We start from the raw sequence: 18,869 nt of genomic DNA, 5'->3' as shown, positions 1-18,869 counted from the left end.
CTAGCCGCTTTTCCACCTGTGTTAAGTCAGTATATAGATCAGGCTGGAGCCCATATGTAAAAAGAGAATTGTACTGTATGCATAACATCTGCAGGTACTGTATTGTACTGTATATTAATTTAGCGTTCTGTACAGACTTTTATTGTTAATACTGTCTTTTTTTTTTCATGGGATTTGAGTTCTTTCCTAATATAATTGATGTCTCTTGGAGCATTAATCTTTCACTCTGTTTTTTTTTCTCTTCTCTTTTTTTTCTTTTTTTTTAAGAGCCACCATATGGAAATAGTGTTTTCAATTTTATTTAAAAAGCACTAAATTATTTTGTGGAAAATTGAGGGATTTGTTCCCTTGCCTTTTATGTTATATTTTTTTGCCTATGGAAAAAAACACTAAGTTGCACCACATAGACTTGAGTAGTAAGTTCAGTTAAAACTGAAATTGTGTTCACTTTATTTTCTCTCGGCAGTAGGTTGGTGATTTGGGGGTCCTGCTGCAATTGCACAACTTTTCCAGGGTGATGTGTATGAACATGAGAGTATGCACCTGTATTTCTTTGATGTTAGTTTGGTAGTCCTCAATTGCGAAGAAAAAAAACCAGCAGGGTTTAAATTGGTTTACTTTAGAAAGCGCCTGACAGGATGATACATGACGTGTTGATCGCCACGACGAGGCATTTTATTTTTTCTTTGATGGAGCCTTTCTAAAGAGCCTGATTTAGTCCTGCCACCAGTGTGATTGTGCAGGTACTTGTGTATCTCCTTGCTTGTGTGTTAATTTTCTTTCTTTCATTTTTTTTTTTTTTTTTTAATTTCAGCGGATTTTATTGTATTTATTCCATTACATTGTAATGTGCTGCTTTGTAGATTTGAGGCGTGCACTTTGTTGGAGAAAATAAAAAGGATTTTATTTGTTTGTATTTATTTTACTCCTATTTTTTTCATATCTGACATAATTACACACCCAGGGTTCAGGACAGTTTGCCTCATTTAGCTTAAGGAAGTACAGTGCTGTGCAACAGTCTCGAGTCACCACTGATTTCTTTACATCCAAGGAGCCAGATGTTCTTCAAATTTTTTTTAAGTAGTCTTGAGCAGTAGTTCTCCTGGCTTTCTGAAGGTCCCTCGCCATCCTTATTTGGACACTGAAACCACAGAGCCTATGAACGATGTCAAAGATCACAGTTTGACAGGCATAAAATAGTATTTGTGTACAAATAAGATGTTTCCCAAACAGTTATTGCTTGAAAAATGACTTTCAAAAGGCCTTGAAAAATTCTAAGACATGTGGAGGACAAAAGAAATGGAAGGCATACATTTTTTTAACCAATTAACAGTATCTGAGTGTGATGTCATTAAGCAACAGAAAAAGAAATCCAGCAAAGACCCGACACAGGACCAAAGAGATTCAAATGGCCCTTCAGTTGATCCATTTGCTCTTAACTGAAGCTTGATCAGAGGTCTCAGTGGAAGGATGGCTGTGAGAAAGCCATTCTTAGGGAAGGGTGAAGTGTGCCAAATTACAGAAGAACTGGACTGAAAATCTGAACCACTTTTGATGTATAATCAGTTCCATGTATGTTTGAATAAATTGCCCTTTCCTATCAAAATATAAAGAAATGAGGATTGGCTCAAGACTTTTGCACAGTACTTTAGATATGCTGTTGTGTTTTTGGCTTTAAGTATGTCACACTGAAGACATATCATGCTACACAGCACTAGCAGGGAACTCCGATGAAATGTTAAGCTTTATTGACTCTAAATTGCATGATATCAATCCTAATTATGACACAGTCAGTCACATTAGTCAAAGGTAAAGCATTATGACAAATGTCCTCCTTCATTTCAGTGCCCAAAAATGGTTGAAAATACCTTCAATAGTTCCCAGTTGTGAACAGCTGTATTTTCAATACTTTAAACATTATGCAAACTATTACAATAAAAGCATAAGCTGCAAGGATATACAAGTAGACTCTAACCTTTGATATTTTCCAAATCAAAGGCATCATTTCAAATCATTCTCCAACAATTATCTAATAATAATCTGTCGCGGTCGTTGGTAAACTCTTAAAAACTCTTAAAAGCTTCATTTACAAATGGAAAGACAGGAAAAATGTAAACATTTCATTTTGGCAGATTTCTTCAGTTAAACATGTTAATAGGTTAAAAAGTACAATTTCATTTGTTTCTGTAGATAAATATATGACATTAGAAATGTATAAACATTGAGTGACACAAAAGGCTGAACACACATTAAAAATTAAAAAGTTACTGGCCAGTGTTAGATGTATTAGTGAACATAGATCTGCATTTATTGGGATGGGACGGCCCGTGTAAGGCCCTGGTCATGCATTAATGACTTGACAACATATGCGATCTAATCCTAACTTGAGGTGCATGCACTGGACTCAAAATGCATCTCGGTCATATGCTTGGTTGAGATGCATACATTTATCCTTTAATCTACTGTGCACTAATTTAACTAGAAGAGTTTGAAAATCAGTAGGAGTAATGGCTGCTGTTCTCAAGTTAGGATCAACGCTTTCTGAGTTGTTCAGCACTGCATCTGCTGCAACAGCCTGCTGTCTAGACAAAAAAAAATCACAAAATTCACCCACCAACCAATCTGCAACAGAAGAAAAATTAGCTCAGTTGCTCAGATCGATGATCCGGTGCTCATAGATCTGAGTTTTCCCTTTGAAACTGGAGGCCAGCAGGAATTGACGGTTGTCTATGGAAACTGGAGAGAAGGCCCTCGGTGCCTGTATGTTCAGCTCCTGAAATCGAACAAATTCGCCCTTCTTGGCATCCCAGCGGTAAACCTGGGTGAAAGAGTAATCGCTGCCAAGGATGGCGTATTGCCAGTTTCCCACAGCGAAGGGCTGGAATACCATGGAGCCACGAGAAGGCATGGTCTGCAATTCCCTAAAGAGGGCCCCGTCCCAGCGCATCACTTTGGAGTCACCAATGAAGCGCGTCAGGCAGATATACAGGTCGTTTTTGACCTGGAAATGTTTCACAGCGTAAACATCCTCCATCTCTGGGATGTCGGTGCGCCTGTCAAACATCTTGGTGCCTTTGTTCCACTGGTAGATGACGGGCCTCTGGGAGCTGCTGGACAGGATCAGGTGAGGCTTGGAGGAGATCTCCATGTACTCCACATCGGTGTCCCGATACCACTGGTGGAGGGACTGATGCCAGTAGAAGCCATTGCCGTTCCACTTGTAAATGGTGGTGGACCCGGCCTTGGAGCTGTCCGCTATGACGAAGAAGAATTCGCCATCGATGCGGAACGTCTCAACGTCGTTTGGTTTGCGGATTCGCAGGATGTCGATGCCTTGGAGCTTGATGAATTTGTTAGCGGACGTGTCACGCTTGTAGATGTGCGAGCCACCAAACAGCTGAGCCACAATGATAAAAAGCTGGTTGTCAATGACCAGGGGTTTGCAGACCACCGTGGATGTACCTGGTGAAGCAGAAGACAGGATAAAAAGTAAATATCTTCACCTCCAATAATTATCGCCATTGAGAGGTTTGAATCACCCCTCCTTTCAAACTTGCACAGCCCTTTCCCAAAAAAATGCGTCTTTCACTTACTCTCAATAAAATCAAAGTTTCTGAAGACCATCTCCACGTGATCCCACTCTAGAAAGCTGCACTTCCCACTGAAGGGCTGAGCGAACACAACGTACTGGTCATTCCCAAAAGAAAATGCTTCCACTGATATGGAGTTAAAATCCATGGACTGGTAGGATTCAAACTCTGCAAGTGAAACAAAAAACACCCACTTGAAATAACTTTTTTTTTAATCCAGTGAAACTTTGAGAGAAAACAACTGTATTTATTGTACTCCACCTGTGGTGATGCAGTCGAATGACTGTGGCAGGAGGTCGTTGATCTTTTTGTCGAGCTGCGAGGCCGGGCCTTTACAGTAAATCTGATCCACGGTGGCATTGGTGCTGTATATCCACTCCACCAGCCATTTGAGCTTGCAGTCACAGGTGAACTGGTTCCCCCTCAAGTCTCTAAAGGGAAAACACCACCAAACTAAACTCCGCATGCTGTATTAAATGCATTCAGAAAGGCCTCTGCTTTATGAATGCATTTAATTCCCAAAAGCTGGAGTTACTGAAGTGTGACTACTGTTAGCTTTGCTCTGTGGCCCTCACAGCTTCAATCTTTGCCCTCATTATCATCAAGGGGGACTATAAAGGAGAACCGGACATCTTCAGTGGGTGATAGATTGCAAACTTATCTCTTTCCTCACTGCTGCATGCAATTTTAATAGTGTTAAAAGCACCAGCTGCCCACACATTTTTCGAGCCTCGGCTGAAGTGGAATAATGATACAGTGTTCTATATATAGAAGGCTGCACAGAAAACTCATTTATCTCAGTGGCACGCATGTAAATTGAAACGCAATGAATCTCTTTGTTAGGCAAAGGTAAAATTCATACTTACACTTTTGTCAAGGCCTCGAGACCCTTGAACAAATCTTTGGGCAGCGTCTCAAGATTATTGTAGGCCAGACTCCTGAAAATAGATTAAAAAAATTGTGCTTAGTTTCTGGTTTCCACATTGATTATATGTGCATGCATTCCCCCCCCCGCCCTCCCCATAGCCACACCATCTCAAACTATTAAATAATAATCTGTTTATGCAGTATTTCTGTATGTACACAGATATCTGTTAAGAAGCTTGGGGCACATATTGCCACCCTGGAGAGTACAGCAGGAACATTGCTTATTGTGGGTTTGAGGAAACATTAAGCTATTTTTAGCACTGCCTCCTCAGCCATTTTATGGCTTTCTCTGCTACAATGAAGACGGTGGAAAAAAGGCTTTTTCCTGTTGAGAAGACTTGGGTAGTATTTTATAAGTTTCTTTAGAGCCTTATCTTAAATATTATTGCATCAATAAAAGAAAATCTCAGAGCGTTTTTAACTTATAATGTACTTTCACAAATCTGTAATGAAAGAATATTATACTTTCATTTACAGTGGACATTGACGGTGGCGGGATTTGCTTCGTAATCATATTCATAACAGCTGCACAATGTTGGGAGAAGTGTCTATGTGGCAATACAAGTTGCGCAATAAAAACTGTCAGCGTTTTACTGGAACAGTGCTTGTCTGCACCTGCACATAGATTACAATGTCTGATGCAAATGAGAGAAAGCTTCTCTTGTTCTCCCTCTTAAAGCAGGTCACCAGTGATTAGATTTTTAAATTAAATAGGTCACAAAATTAAATCCCCGTGCAACTGTAGTGTTTGCTTCTTTAATACCTCTAGTAAAAAAAAGAAAAAGTACTTACAGGTGTACTAAGGTTTTCAGTCCACGAAAAGCATGCGCTGATATCGAATTGATTTGGTTGTTTTCAATGAATCTGAAAAGTTGTTGGATAAAATGCAGGAGACGGGAGATAATGTCAGGCAAATGCAACAAAACAATCACAAAATCAAAAACAAAAAAACAAAAAACCAACTTGAAGGATAATTTTGTACCAACTACTCACAGATATTCTAGGTGAGGAAGACCAATGAATGCATCCTCATTTATAGATTCCAGGTTGTTGGCTGTGAAGAGGCTGCATGGAGAAATCTCAAGTTAATATTTTTACTATTCAGGGTCAGCGAGTGGATAATAAAAATACATACTTTTAAGACACGGATCTGTGCTCTCTGAGGATTCCTGCAGGCCTGCATGTCTGTTTTTAGACACACAGTGTCTCTGTCAGTACTCCACCCAATGAGGAAATGAATTCCCTCATCAAAAGAAGGAATTACCCGTAAATTACTGGATTCACATTATTATACACAGAGACATTTTAATGCAAGGCTTGGAAGAAAGCCTAGCAGAGAGATTTAAAATCACCATGCCATGAAAAGGGATGCAGGAAAACCACGTTTTCAGCAAATGATTTTTTGGGTTTAAGGCTTCTCCAACCTAATCAATAGCCACAGCAACACCCGTTCTATCATAATGTGTAGCATCATTGAAGGGGGAAATGTCTTGAACATTAAACATGGCGTTGATCAGCTCACAGAGTGCAAGAAAAGCAAGAAAAAAGTAAAAACTCCTAAGAGATTTCTCACAGGAGATGCAGAGCAGGCGTGAGGATGAAGCTCTCTTTCGGAATTTCAGTGAATTCAGACTTGACAAATGATCTGTGGGGGGGAAAACACGACACACACACGCATACTGTTTAGGCTTACAGCACAGACTGACGATCACTTATTGCAGTCTGTTCCTTGGATATGCAATTATTATGCAGCATTGGCGGAAAAATCCACGTCTTAACCAGCAGGTAGAGCTAAGCATGTTGCGTTCATCGCTGCAGTGGGTTTTTATTTCAAAACGATATTAAATAGAACTTACAAAGATGTGATTTCTCGGGGAAAGCTGCGAGGGATGAGTCCTGCGCTTTCGCACAGCGCGTTATCTTTGGAACATGTACACACTAAGGGACAGCGAGGCGGCTTGGGTCTCCTGCTGTCCACTAGAAGTATAACTGACGCCACCACAAGTAAGCCGAGCCAGAGCGATCTGCTGGGTATCTTGTGTGTATGTTCCATCCTTGAGATCCGCAGCGGGCACAACTTGCGCGTCGAACAGCCCTACACATGAACCAGGGTCTCCGCTGTGGTTCCTCTCCCACCGCTGCTGCAGCCGCTTCTGCCTGGAGGCCACGCGAATGTCCGCTCTTGTTTATCTCCGTGCGCCACCGCCGCTCTGGAGGTGATAAAACCGGGCGACCCGTGCGCCCACAGCGCCGTAATTACACCGAACCTCCAGACGAAAAGAAATCTAAACCCTCCGAGACAAAAGCAATAATAATAAATATATAATGTGACGCTTGCTGTGGAGTCTTGAAGCTCAGGAATATTCCAGCTGGCTCGGTGACAAACGCGGTGTGAGGGCAGGTGGGGATCCCAACGGGAGCAGACGGAGCATCTTCATCCAAAACCACGCCTATGATTTCAGCAAACGCCACTCTCTTCGTGTCAGGGTCTTGGAGGATTCCGCCCTATGGGCAACTGAATTGTGCAATTTTTTTCGTGAATCAGCGGGAGAAGAAGAAGCTCTGACATGAGCCAGCGGACTGTCGTCTGTGGCGCAGACGCACACGAGCGTTCTATGCGGGAAGCGGATGGGAAACCCGCTGACAATTAATTGTGATTATGGAAATGTAGCTGCAACATTTGGCTCAAAACCAGATGTTGACTGTCAAAACGCTGCCGTTACAAATCACGGGTTCTTTGGTGCCGATAAAGTCACCGAAACTTTGTGCTTTCTTAAATATTCCCATATTTGTAAAATGTTGTGGGTATATTTCCTGGTTTGCACTCGGTTTCCATGACGACTGGAGGATGCAAAGTATTTCTGACCTGTGGTGGAGGGGTGTGGGGAAACCCTCCTGTCACTCTGACATCTGTTCTGCCTCAGTACCATCCCCCTCATCCTCTTAAACAAAGGGCAGGTTAAACGGTCTCTAAAATACACTCGTCTCTTTTCATGCTTTAATACTGCTGCAAGCCACCACCTTCACAGTTTTATTGCAGTTTTTTCTTAATCTTCTATGCCAGACACTTGCTTGTTCAGGAGGGTGCTCTTGGAGCCCTATAAGGCTGTCATCATCTCATTTCTTACTTCTGATTAATATGTTTACTCACTGTGGCTGTCAGGCCTGCATGCTTCTGACCCATCTTGGTACAAATATGCACAGGCCTTTTGAAAAGTGCACAAATACTCACATGATTACAATACTTGATATCCTGCGCATGTTTACAGTGATATTACTAATGCAAGAGAATTAGAGGAGCGTGATCCTCCTCTGGGAGGTTTGAAAAATGAAGCTGGGAAGAATGAAGCTATTAGGCTGCTTCTAAGAAGTATCAGCAGCTGCTGGACCAGGGAGAGAACAGTGGATATTATTGTGTGTGCTGCAAGATGTTGTGTAGTGTCTGTACTTCATAAATGTCACCATTCATCACCAGAGTAGGACACAGACTTTCCAGTAACAATATGACCACAGTCAGTCAAGTGTTTCTCACTTTTTAATATGTATTTGGAGTTTCCTGTAATAAACACTGATCACTGACTACATTAGACTACTGTGTAATATTTTGTAGATTTCCCCTTTTTCACCCAAATAGCCCCTCTCCTAAGTCAGGGCGTTGACACAGGACCTCTGTGGGTGTTGTGTGGTTTAGGGGTGGAGTCTCAGTGGATCAGCCCTGTTCTGGCACATCCCCCAGATGCTCTTGCATTGAGATCTGAGGAGTTTGGAAGCTGGGGTGGCTTTTGTTGTGTTATTTGAGCCATGCCATAACAGTTATAGCAGTGTGACATCATCCTGATGGGAGATGCTGTTTTTTTGTGCACTGGTATGAAGGGCTGGAACAATGTTTACATGGGTGGTAAGTGTCACTGTAGCATGATGAATCCAAGGACTCAAGCAGAATAATGCCCGTGTAACAAATTATTCAGTGTTACTAACTTCACCTTTCAGTGCTTTTTAAAATATTGTTATTGATCATTGTTTGGGCCTGTATTAGCTTGTGACCTGACTTATCTGCCCCTTTACCTAAAGATGCATGAATAAAATTATATTATTTGTGGATATGTTCAATCTTCACCCAATGGCTGTGGGTAAAATAGAGCCATTCTGTCTGGCAGTCTACACAAATGAGCTGAACTCCCCACTAGAGGGAAATGCTGAGCAAGGTAGATATGTTTAGTTGTCAGGTGGACTCACTAGCTTCATAAAATTCTTTCTCTAAGATTTACACCTTAAGGGGAAGAGAGCATCATCCACAGGGAGCTTTTCTACATGACTATCAAGATTTTAAATTGCTAGAGGCTCTCCCGCTCTGATCTTGAGCAAACTGAGTGAATGCGCTTGTTTTGCAGGTCTGCCATCTTGTCAGCCCACAGAGTAGGCATACCTACTATATGAAAATATAGCATAAAACCTCAATTATATGAAAAATGTAAACAAATAAAGCTCAAAATTATGTTTTGATGAACGATGAAATTACATCTTAGGATCCTTTCCTGTCCATCAGTGATTAAATGATGAAGAAGTAGAAGATGCTAATTATTGTTATGATGATATGATTATGAAAGTGTACACTGTGCCAAAAACACCCCGTAAAGCTTTTACAAGCAGCTGCTGCTCAAGAACTGCCCATCCAAGGCCTCCCTGCTGTTAAACTTACGCTGCCACCATAAGAGCGCGAAAAGACAATTAAAATCACGATTTACGAGATCTGCAAAAATATTTATATTCAGTAAACAAAAGCAGAGGAATAAATAACATTTGATTCCCTAGAAAAAAGCTAGATAAATATAACTGTTTATTTCTTTTAGACAGAACAGTCAGACCATAGCTGTCTGCAGCAGTTTGCTCAGCCTTGGATGCAGAAACCAAACAAATGTTTTGTGGACAAATCACAGCTGACATGAAGCTTGACATCCTGATCTGTTTCAGTCTGGCTTTAACAACATCATCTATGTGGTGCATCAGCTTACCAGAACAGTTTGCATGTCATTTGATTTGGACTCTGTCTGGCACATGAGCATTTCCTTAACAAACATCTTTCCTCCACCCTATACTATTCAGTTTGGGTTTTTTTTACTATTTAGAGTGAATAGATAAAGAATGGTGTCAGAGCCTGTTGTAAGAGAGAAAGACAAAAACAATCTCTTCCATCCATTAAGTTTCTCCATAAGATATTGTGTAAAATGACAAATACAGTATATTAATTATGTATTTTTTGAATTATAAATTTGTGCAGTTAATAAAAATTCCACTACTTGAAATATGTGTGTAATGGTTTAAAAGAAAGATTCCTCAGTTTAATCCTGGGAAGGAGGCACAAATTCTTTTGTGGTTGCATCAGGATGGGCATGTGGTGTAAAAGATGGCCATTAGAGTTTACAAGAATTGATTTCATACTGTGCAGTTCAAAGAAAGGTTCCAGTCTTTCATATAGAACAAGTGAATCAGTCATTTGGGAAACAGCTAAAGGGTTATGATGCTGTTACAACCTTTGAGACAACAGCATAAAAAAGTCAGAAATGCAGTGAAACACCAGGTGGACAACTCAGGAGGATAAGAAATAAGTTGGTCAAACAATATGCAAAACCTTTTGGCAGTATTTGAGCCAAAAGCACAACAGACAGACAGACAGACAGATAGATAGATAGATAGATAGATAGATAGATAGATAGATAGATAGATAGATAGATAGATAGATAGATAGATAGATAGATAGATAGATAGATAGATAGATAGATAGATAGATAGATAGATAGATAGATAGATAGATAGATAGATAGATTTTAGTCTTCTTACCAGCATCCAAATGAGATATGTCTCCATCAGTTTGATCATTTAGGTTTGAAGTGGCATTGATAGGTGACTCATACCCACTCATACTTAGAGTGATATTTGTCATTATCTAGGCGTAGATTAAAAATAATTGCAAGTCAAACAATACCTGGAAGTCCTGAGGCTTATTGGCCAGGGCTCTGTGCCTCTTACGCCTCAGACGGATAGATTGTCTGGATTTCCCAGGGTGGCCTGGTAAAGTGGGAGCTCCTGAGCCTCCACCCTGACCTCCCCCATCTGTGTCTGCTTCTCCCTCATCACCCTCATCACTCCCTTTTTGGTGCAAAATCAGAAAGAAAAACATGAAATTCATAGTCATTCATATTCATTATTATTCTACTCATGCTAAGCTTCAGTCCTGTGGTGACTAATATGTCTCGGCGTGCAACTGGTTATTTAACCCGATGCAGTGAACAGCTCCTTTTTTTCTTAAACAACCATGTTTTAAGACATATCCCATAACTGTGGAAAAGATGTTGCTCATTTTCAGATAGGTCATTTGACCTAATGGCATCAAGTAGATAAAAGAACTAAGGAGATTGCTGAAACAACTAAAACTGTGTTACACACTGTCCAACATGTCATTAAAACCTACAAGGATCATGGTGAATTATCATTTTTGAGGAAGAAATGTGGTCAGAAATAAATCTTGAATGATTGTGACCATAGATCACTTAAATGTTTAGTGATATCAGAGTGTGAAAAATCATCAGTAGAACGCACGGTTGTTTTTAACAGTGATTTCTGGAGCATTTTCACGCATTCAATGCAACGAGAACACAAGGGATTGGGACTAAACTTCTGTGCAGCTTTAAGAAAACCATGCATCAGTGAGGTCTAAGGAGCCTGAAAAGAAGGCGACTGGATTTTTAAAAAGTTTTTAAAGACGTTTCACCTCTTATCTGAGAAGTTTCTTCAGTTCTAAAACCACACGGTGGAGAGTTCAGGTTATTTAAACCCTAGTGGGAGTTGTCCCTTAAGAGGGTTGCTGACCCACTATTAATCATCTCATGAGCCAAGGTATGAAGAAAAATGTATATTATGTATGTTGTGGGCCAGTATGACGAAGAAGATAATGAAAATAGGGCTCCACATGACTAAGAAGGAAAGCATCAAGACCAGCATAGTACGGAACAGCTTCATATCCTGGCAGGAGATGTAGTAGTGAGGAGAGTCTCCATTGGGTTGCTGACGGTCTCTGGGTCGGAGCCTTAACCTGCAATTTTTAGCAATCTGGAACAGAAATACAATATTTGATACAATGCAAACACCTGTGGTTACAGAGACATGATGAAACCATTTACACACCCTGATTGAGCTGTATATGGATTTACACATGAAGCATGGAAACAGTTTTATTTGTCTCATCCATAAAGTCTACTGAGCGCTAAAATCGATTTGCAGCTGGTCACCATGTTCTTCTGTTCTCTGTGTCACACTCATGGATACATTGGCATAACTGGTTGCCCAGTTTAGTGTTAACAGTTGATAGCGGAGAGCACTGAACGTACACACAAAGGTAATAATTAGTAAGCGCACATTTTTCCCCCCACGGGGACAGAGAAATGTCTAAGAAATCAGGATATCCATGCATTAATTCAAGGAAGAATGCTTATTTAATTAATAATATAAGTATAATGACAGCTGGAAAAAGAAACTGAAGTGGCCAAAAACATTTTTCGTTTAAAAATTAAGTTAACTCATGTATATTTCTGTCTTCATGTAAGAAACTTGTAAATTGAGAAAACGGTAAATTCAGAGCTGGATTTTTACAATTTGCGTTAGAAGCATAAAAACAGACAACAGCTGATCTGTCCTTCTCCTCGCTGCCTGCCATCTTTAGCAAAGACAGCATTAACCCACCTGCAATATTTTGCTGTAACTAACCAGAATGATGAGTCCTGGGAGAAGGAAGCTCAGGGCAGTGAAGACTACGTTCCACACAATCTCCCCTGCTGGGTCAGGCCACTTGAGAGTACAGATGTGACCGTGTTCCTGCGGAGATAATAACAAACATAGGCATAGCTCTATTGTAGAAATATTTCCTCTTTTTTAAATTCATCCATACCAGCTTTGGGAAATCCACTTCCATCACAGTGAAGAACAGACTGAGGGGGAGGGAGGTGAGTGCAGAGAAAGCCCAGATGAAGACGAGGGTCACAGTCACCATCCTGGGAGCCAGACTTGGCACAGTCTGCAGCCAGAGAATTGCCTGGACTCTCTCCACACTGATCGTGGCCAAGGTTGTGATGGTGACACAGCCACTCATACAGATGACATAGAGCAATGTGTGGCAGGCTGCATACCCCAGCTCCCAGGACACGGTCCAACGCACTGTCACAATCAGCGGGATCATGCTGACGAACAGCAGATCAGCCACGAACAAGTTGAGCGTCAGGATGGTCTTATTGGCAAGCAGCCTGCGTCCACAGGTTACCAGGACTGCAGCTCATTTGCAGCTACAGAGACCAGAAAGACTGCACTGATAGCTGCGGTTTCCATTATAGTGGTAGCAACCTGATTTGAGTGGTGCAGCTCAGAGAAGAAAGAAAAAAAAGTCAAGTTTCTCAAGTGAAGGGAATGAATGTGAAGGTCTGTATCCATGCAGGCTGAAAAGGTACTAAATGTGAAATGCACACACTGCTCACTCCTGCAGACAAACAGAAAAATGAATGTTGACAGATGCTGATAAGAAGTAAAAGGGAGGAGAAAGGGTGGAGACTAGACTTTCTGATGCTGTTTGCTCTGCAATGCTTAAAAGGAAGTCTTTGCATTTTCACTTTAAGTGATGACGTGATGATGTGCTTACTCACATTTGGACATAAAAACATGAATTTGGTTTGTTGTTTACCTAATAAATAACATATCGTTTTTAGCTTTAAACTATTTTTTGATAAATTTCTAAAATATGTGTTTTCTTGTTTTTAATGACAAGTAGTCTGAGAAATTTGTTAAGTGCTGCACTTTGGAAATATTTCTAAATTGATTTTATTTTGCTCTTTTCACTGCCTTCTGTTTTAAGCACATAGTTTACATGTAATAAAATGTGCTATAGAAATAAACCTACCACTGCCGTTTGCTAAAACACTTCCTGCTAAAAAGCAACAACACTCAAAACATCAAATAGTTGCTTGTATATTTGTATATATCAGTTGAAACCAAAAATAATTTGAGTGCATCAAAAAAAGATCAATATCAGTAGATTTATTACATGGAGCACAGTCTCGACAGAGTATTTAAACCAAACTTCAAACAATTTTCCAACTAATAGTGTTTATTTTGTACACAAACATGCAAGGTGTTATTCCTCTGCAATCCCTCCGCATCCACCACAGCTGGTGTGCTAGTCCAGTCCAGATAATACAAGGCCAGTTTAGAGAGACAATCTGTAAATACTATAGAATGAAGACAAGATGTAGCCCTTTACATAGTGCATTTATTGCTAATTACAGATTTCAAGCAGCTGCAACAGTATGCTGCCAAGAGCTGTAAGCAGCTGCAGCTGCCTGGCTGTGCTGGATGAAGCAGAGATTGCTCCAAACTCAGTTACATTTCTGGGGAAATCTTTGCTGTTATGTTTAATCAAAGCTTTGAGGATTCGTTTCAAACACAGCTTAAGCAACTTGTCACATTAATTTATCAAAATAACTTTAATTTAACAACCAATCCATCTTAAAGAAGATCCATCATTAAAGAGCTTCCAGGCTCAGCTCAGTTTAGACAGATTTCTAGATGGTTCATCAGTTCTCGGTGGTGACTGACTGGATACTCGGCCTGGCAGACGGGACACTCCAGGAAGCTTTCATTCATCAAGTTGCTGTGAGGCGAGGACGTCAGGCTGGGTCTGGAGAACTGGGACAGGGGAGGGTTCGTTTCCCCTGAGCTCTGATCCGGCTTCTCTCTCTAACATAAACAACAACATCCATCAGTTACACTTTAGTCCTGGGATTAAAAAAAACTAACAAAAAAAAAAGAAAACTGCTAAATTTATTCCAAAGTAAATCTTAAAGCTACACTATTTTTTACAATAACAGAGTAGGCTGAGTATGAAAGGTGCTGCTTTTTACTTGATTTTACAACTTGAATTCGTTTTGAATGTTTGCTTTAACTGTGGTTCGTGCAGAAAATTATCAATGGAAGAAATTACAGCAGCAGACACGCAAAGTGAGGAAACATCTGGTGTGCTCAGGTGAACAAAAGGCAGTAAGTACTGAATATTCAGTGACCAGGCAAATAAAAACACAGCTCCAAATGAAAATTAATGTTGCCTGCAACACTGAATTTGTTAAAAAAGGAAAACAAAATACTGGCAGCTGCTAGAGCTACCCCTCAGCCTCCTAGTAGACAAACCTATGGTATCAATTTGAAACTCCTAGGTCATTTCCTTCTTAAGTTATTACAAGATTTTAAGAAAACTTGACCTCTGATCTTGAGGTCGAGATTACAAAATCCTGTGTTGCCTTGTTCATGAGTTATCATGTTCAGAAACGTTGACGTCCACACCATGATGGGGTGGGCACTCTTTATCCTTTAAAGGCTGAGGGGTAAAAACTCTATTAATGCAGCTTTAAGTTTGATCACAGATCAATCTTATCATCCTCTGATTAGATACTGACGCCAACCTTTAACTGCTTTGCCACATGGCCTTTTCCTTTTTGCAATGCCTTCAGAACTTTGACCATTTGCTTCTTTAAATAAGAGCAATTCTGCCTCTCATCCTCAAGGTCTTGTGAAGAAATCTGGATCTAAAATGTAAAAAATTGTCACTGCGATGAACTGAATGAATAACACTATAATAAAAGAGATAATGTGTGGCTGTAGAAGGCAGGCACAGACAAAACAGAGCACACTGTGTTTGCATACTGCAACCTTTTTATCTCCAAAAGACTTATTAAAAAACACAAACTGGCCATCCTCTGTGCATTGTCATTAATCTGCGCCATCATTAACAATGGGTAAATCAGCAACACGAAACTGCGAAAACTAACAGAAAGTAAATGTGCCTGTCATACCTGTCGCTCTAGGTCTGCAATCTTTTCCTGGTCTGCATGGTGACGATTTAACATAAACCTCTGAAAGAGATTCGCCTGATTGGAGAGTAATTTTTCTGTGATTTCATTGGCTCTTTCTTCCCTCATGTGAGCACATTAAGATTTTTACTTTTTACCTGCAGCTCAGAGTTTCCCGACCTTCTTCTCTCATCATCCAGCACGCCCTGGAGGACTTCTCTCACATCTCTCTGTTGTTGCTCTTCATCCTCAGGGCAATTCTGCACTTCCTGTGTGCTTCTGCTCAACCTTTCAGCTTGCAGCTGCTGTTTGAGCTCCTCCACTTCCCTTTCTCTTTCCTTGCACCTACAGATCATTTTTGCCTGTCAAATAGCTAACCACCAACTTAAATGGAAACATATAATCATTACAGCCATTCTCAAACTTCAGACTGCTAACCATTTTAAAGTATAAAGATAACCTGTCTGCTTTTGTTTTTGGTATCAAAAAAAGGCAGAAAAGAAAATTAAGAATTCCGTTTTAAATCACGTAGTTCTTAAAGTTAATCCATTTTTAATGGATTATTTAATTGGAATTATAAAATAAGCAAAACTACTGGCAATTATAAAATATATTTTCAAATATATTTCAATGTAAAAAGTAACTCCTGGTAGCCCACCTGCAATACAGGTACAGTCCACCAGAGGGCTGCAGTCCACACTTTGTCTATTACTGATCTATTTTTTATGCCTTGATTTTTCAAACATACCAATTTTGGGTGATCATCAGATTTTGGTGGGTCACTTCAACTCGTTCCCTCAGTACCTCCAGTTCATCCTTGGCTTTCTGGAGGAGTCTTTCATAATGCTCCTGCATCTGGCTTATTTTCTCTTTCTCTACAATAAGAAAAAGAAATCAAAAATTAAAAGCAGAAGTGGGAAACAAAAGCATGTCTACTCAGATGTGTGCCATGTGGCATTAAAAAAAGATAAATGAAGCACATGAGGACACATTCTGTTACAGTGGGCTACTATTGGACAATCTTGATATTTTAAAAACTTGTTGTGACAGACTGCTGCCCCTTGTCGCCCCAGTGGTGAGTGTCCACTGCCCACTATCCTCTTGGCTCACCGTCTGAATGGTCCTCATTGTGCTGCTGTGAACGGGCCTGATTGGCTTCATTCAGCTGCTTCTCCAGCCATAACATTCTGGCCAGAATCGCCCTCACATAGGCCTCTCTCTGCTGGTCATACTCCAGCCACTGCTTGTTTTTTTCCAAGGCCTCAGGGCATTGAATGAAATAATGAGAAGCACATAAAAGAAAAGACAGAAACAGATCTTTGCCAGAAAGATGTCTCCAAACCACAAACACTTAGTACGACATGTATACTGTAGCCTGACTTGTAAGTAAAAACGGACTAAAAGAAGATTAAGGGGAAGGATAGGAGTGGATAGAAAAACACAGGGGGCATTTCCCAGCTGTGCCAAGAAAACACTTACATCTCTGAGATGAATTTGGACCTCTGCCACAGCTTCATTACTCGTGGAAACCTGTTCATCAGCTGTGGAGTCCTACCAGAGAGACCAGAAAGACACAAAACAATACTGCACATTTGAAAATGAGCAATTCATATTAACAGTCTCTTAGTTGCTACGATAAAAAACAAAAGCTAGCTGGCAGGCAGAACAGTTCAAAAAAGATCCATAACATCTCTATGATGACTATCATGGCTCTCAGTATCCTAATGGTAGTGAGACTGAAAAATACCTGCTGCTATCTAGTGGTATAACTGGGGCAAGAGGGGCTTAATTAGCTAAACAGATGCTGGAAAGTCTAAGAGTAATGTGAGCAGTGTGAAGGAAATAATCACATTCACATGACTGCATCTGAAGCAGGACAGCTGCAAATTTAACAAGCAATTAAAAATGCTCCACACAACATCGAGACCTTTTCTTGTTTGCTAGATTATAACAGAGAGACTGACAAACATTCATGCTAGAATCGCCAATCAAGGCCCAGCTACTGGATTCAAATCCAGGACCTTCTTAGTCTAAGGTGATGGTACTAACCATTCTGCTTCCACTATTTTCAGACAGCTTTCTTCCACCAGTAAACCAGTGCAGAAAAATGTTGCTCCCATTGCACCTACAGTGGACACGTCTGTCCACAACAGTCACCAGCTAGTGGCATGCAGTGGAACTATCTCAATGACACACTGGTCTATAAACAACATTCCACTGAGCCAGAATTCCTACTCGAAGGACTCTCTATAGGAAGCTGGCCAGTATGACCCACTAAGCTTCATCCTGTTGACCAGTTGGGCAAAAATTGGGCAAAACTGTTTTAGGCCCCCTGGATGATACCAAGGTGCTTAGAAGATGATTTGATGTTGTTGGCGAGAGGGACAATTTAGTGACAGACATCCAAACACAAGATACTCAGTTTTGTCAGGATAAAGGAGGAGGACATTTGAAGATTTATTTATTAATGGTAGTAAAGCATTCATAGAGGTAGGAGAAGCTGTTGAGCATCCAGACTGCTAAACTAAAGGTCTGAGATAAAACTTACTCAGCTAATACAACTCCCCAAATACAAAGCTTCAGAGGAAGAGACAGACACTGATGCCTGCCTTTCCAAATGAATACAAAAGTCATGACTGACATTTAAGGGGAGCTGTGTTGGAAAACCCAGCAGTGACCCCTTGTGGGAAAGGAATTATTTGCATTGACATCACTGGCTGTCCCCTGTAGTAGCAGGGCAAAAAACCTGGCAAGCAATTAAGCATGCCTAACATGCTCCAGACCTTTTTCTGTGCTTTAACCAGACAATGCTATATGGTCTATAGATTTGAAGAGAAAGATGTACTGGGTTAAACAGAACTGTTTGTTTTTACTGCTTCCGACATTATAATCTCTAATTTGAAAATCTGCTATACCTGCTTCCCTGTAACTTTTTTCTCGACATACTGACACCTTGTTGAGATGACCTCAAGCTTCTCCTCGATATCCTCAATCTCTCTGGAGTAACGGGATATGCTACTCACTGCATCCACTGGTCTCTTTTCTTTTTCACACAGCTGCTCAGAGGGTGAAGCAGTTTTCTCATGTTTCGTCCTAAATTCCCGGGTACACTCGAGCCTGATGGCTTCAAGAGAGAGGAATCTCTGCATGGAGACACAACAAAACATCTTTTAAATATTGGCAGGATGTATTGATACAAAAAAATTGTAAAAATAATTAGACTTAGCAGTGTGAGCATGATTACCTCTACAAGCTTATTATGCTGCGACTGCTGATGGGTCAGTTCAGCCAGGGTCCTGTTCAGGTAGGCATTCTCTTTCCTGAGGCTGCTGACAACCATGGCAAGCTCTGAGTTGAGCTTTTTCTTGAGAGAGCGCTTGTATTTAGATGCTGCCATCCCTGTTACCTGCTCACAAGTATCACAGGAGCAATGCATCTTAGAACATAACGTATGAAACATCAACAATAC

At 40.6% G+C, this 18,869-nt stretch overlaps 3 protein-coding genes across 3 annotated transcripts; all 3 read right to left on the bottom strand.

The window, feature by feature from the left end:
- Nucleotides 1–2,249: 2,249 nt before the first annotated feature.
- Nucleotides 2,250–6,945, bottom strand: LOC146619940 (leucine-rich glioma-inactivated protein 1-like). The gene is made up of 8 exons (XM_085369231.1): nucleotides 6,374–6,945; nucleotides 6,091–6,162; nucleotides 5,511–5,582; nucleotides 5,310–5,381; nucleotides 4,457–4,528; nucleotides 3,852–4,021; nucleotides 3,594–3,758; nucleotides 2,250–3,462 (listed from the first exon to the last, which is right to left on the bottom strand). The coding sequence occupies exons 1-8, from the start codon at nucleotides 6,568–6,570 to the stop codon at nucleotides 2,645–2,647; spliced, it is 1,638 nt and encodes a 545-aa protein (XP_085225357.1). The 5' UTR covers nucleotides 6,571–6,945; the 3' UTR covers nucleotides 2,250–2,644.
- A 3,602-nt stretch (nucleotides 6,946–10,547) lies between these two features.
- On the bottom strand, nucleotides 10,548–12,995 carry LOC146619939 (free fatty acid receptor 4-like). The gene is given in 5 exon segments (XM_085369852.1): nucleotides 10,548–10,664; nucleotides 11,448–11,624; nucleotides 12,255–12,386; nucleotides 12,460–12,842; nucleotides 12,845–12,995. Coding segments are annotated over 5 exon segments (960 nt in total).
- A 1,107-nt stretch (nucleotides 12,996–14,102) lies between these two features.
- LOC146619938 (centrosomal protein of 55 kDa-like) lies at nucleotides 14,103–18,797 on the bottom strand. Its single transcript, XM_085369712.1, has 9 exons — nucleotides 18,645–18,797; nucleotides 18,316–18,543; nucleotides 16,880–16,951; nucleotides 16,511–16,661; nucleotides 16,149–16,275; nucleotides 15,559–15,745; nucleotides 15,404–15,478; nucleotides 15,014–15,136; nucleotides 14,103–14,294 (listed from the first exon to the last, which is right to left on the bottom strand). Exons 1-9 carry the CDS (start codon nucleotides 18,795–18,797, stop codon nucleotides 14,103–14,105), a joined length of 1,308 nt encoding a protein of 435 aa, XP_085225838.1.
- Between the last annotated feature and the right edge of the window lie 72 nt (nucleotides 18,798–18,869).

Source organism: Diplotaxodon limnothrissa, linkage group LG13 (assembly GCF_057381915.1).
Source record: "Diplotaxodon limnothrissa isolate DT_005_m linkage group LG13, D_limnothrissa_male_GT1.1, whole genome shotgun sequence".
In the NCBI taxonomy this organism is placed as follows: Eukaryota; Metazoa; Chordata; class Actinopteri; order Cichliformes; family Cichlidae; genus Diplotaxodon; species Diplotaxodon limnothrissa.
The sequence above is the reverse complement of the archived record's forward strand: the minus strand, read 5'-3'. Positions and strand labels throughout refer to the sequence as shown.

Bases quoted from the DNA above. Each gene is read 5' to 3' on its own strand.
- LOC146619938 (XM_085369712.1), bottom strand. From the start codon at position 18,797: ATGGCAGCATCTAAATACAAGCGCTCTCTCAAGAAAAAGCTCAACTCA. The intron at 18,544-18,644 runs GTAATCATGCTC...GTCTCCATGCAG, and splicing joins AGCATAATAAGCTTGTAGAG to AGATTCCTCTCTCTTGAAGC. The intron at 16,662-16,879 runs GTAAGTGTTTTC...CAATGCCCTGAG, and splicing joins TCCAAATTCATCTCAGAGAT to GCCTTGGAAAAAAACAAGCA.
- LOC146619940 (XM_085369231.1), bottom strand. From the start codon at position 6,570: ATGGAACATACACACAAGATACCCAGCAGATCGCTCTGGCTCGGCTTA. The intron at 5,583-6,090 runs GTGAGAAATCTC...TTCTCCATGCAG, and splicing joins ACGCCTGCTCTGCATCTCCT to CCTCTTCACAGCCAACAACC. The intron at 5,382-5,510 runs GTGAGTAGTTGG...ACAACTTTTCAG, and splicing joins CTTCCTCACCTAGAATATCT to ATTCATTGAAAACAACCAAA.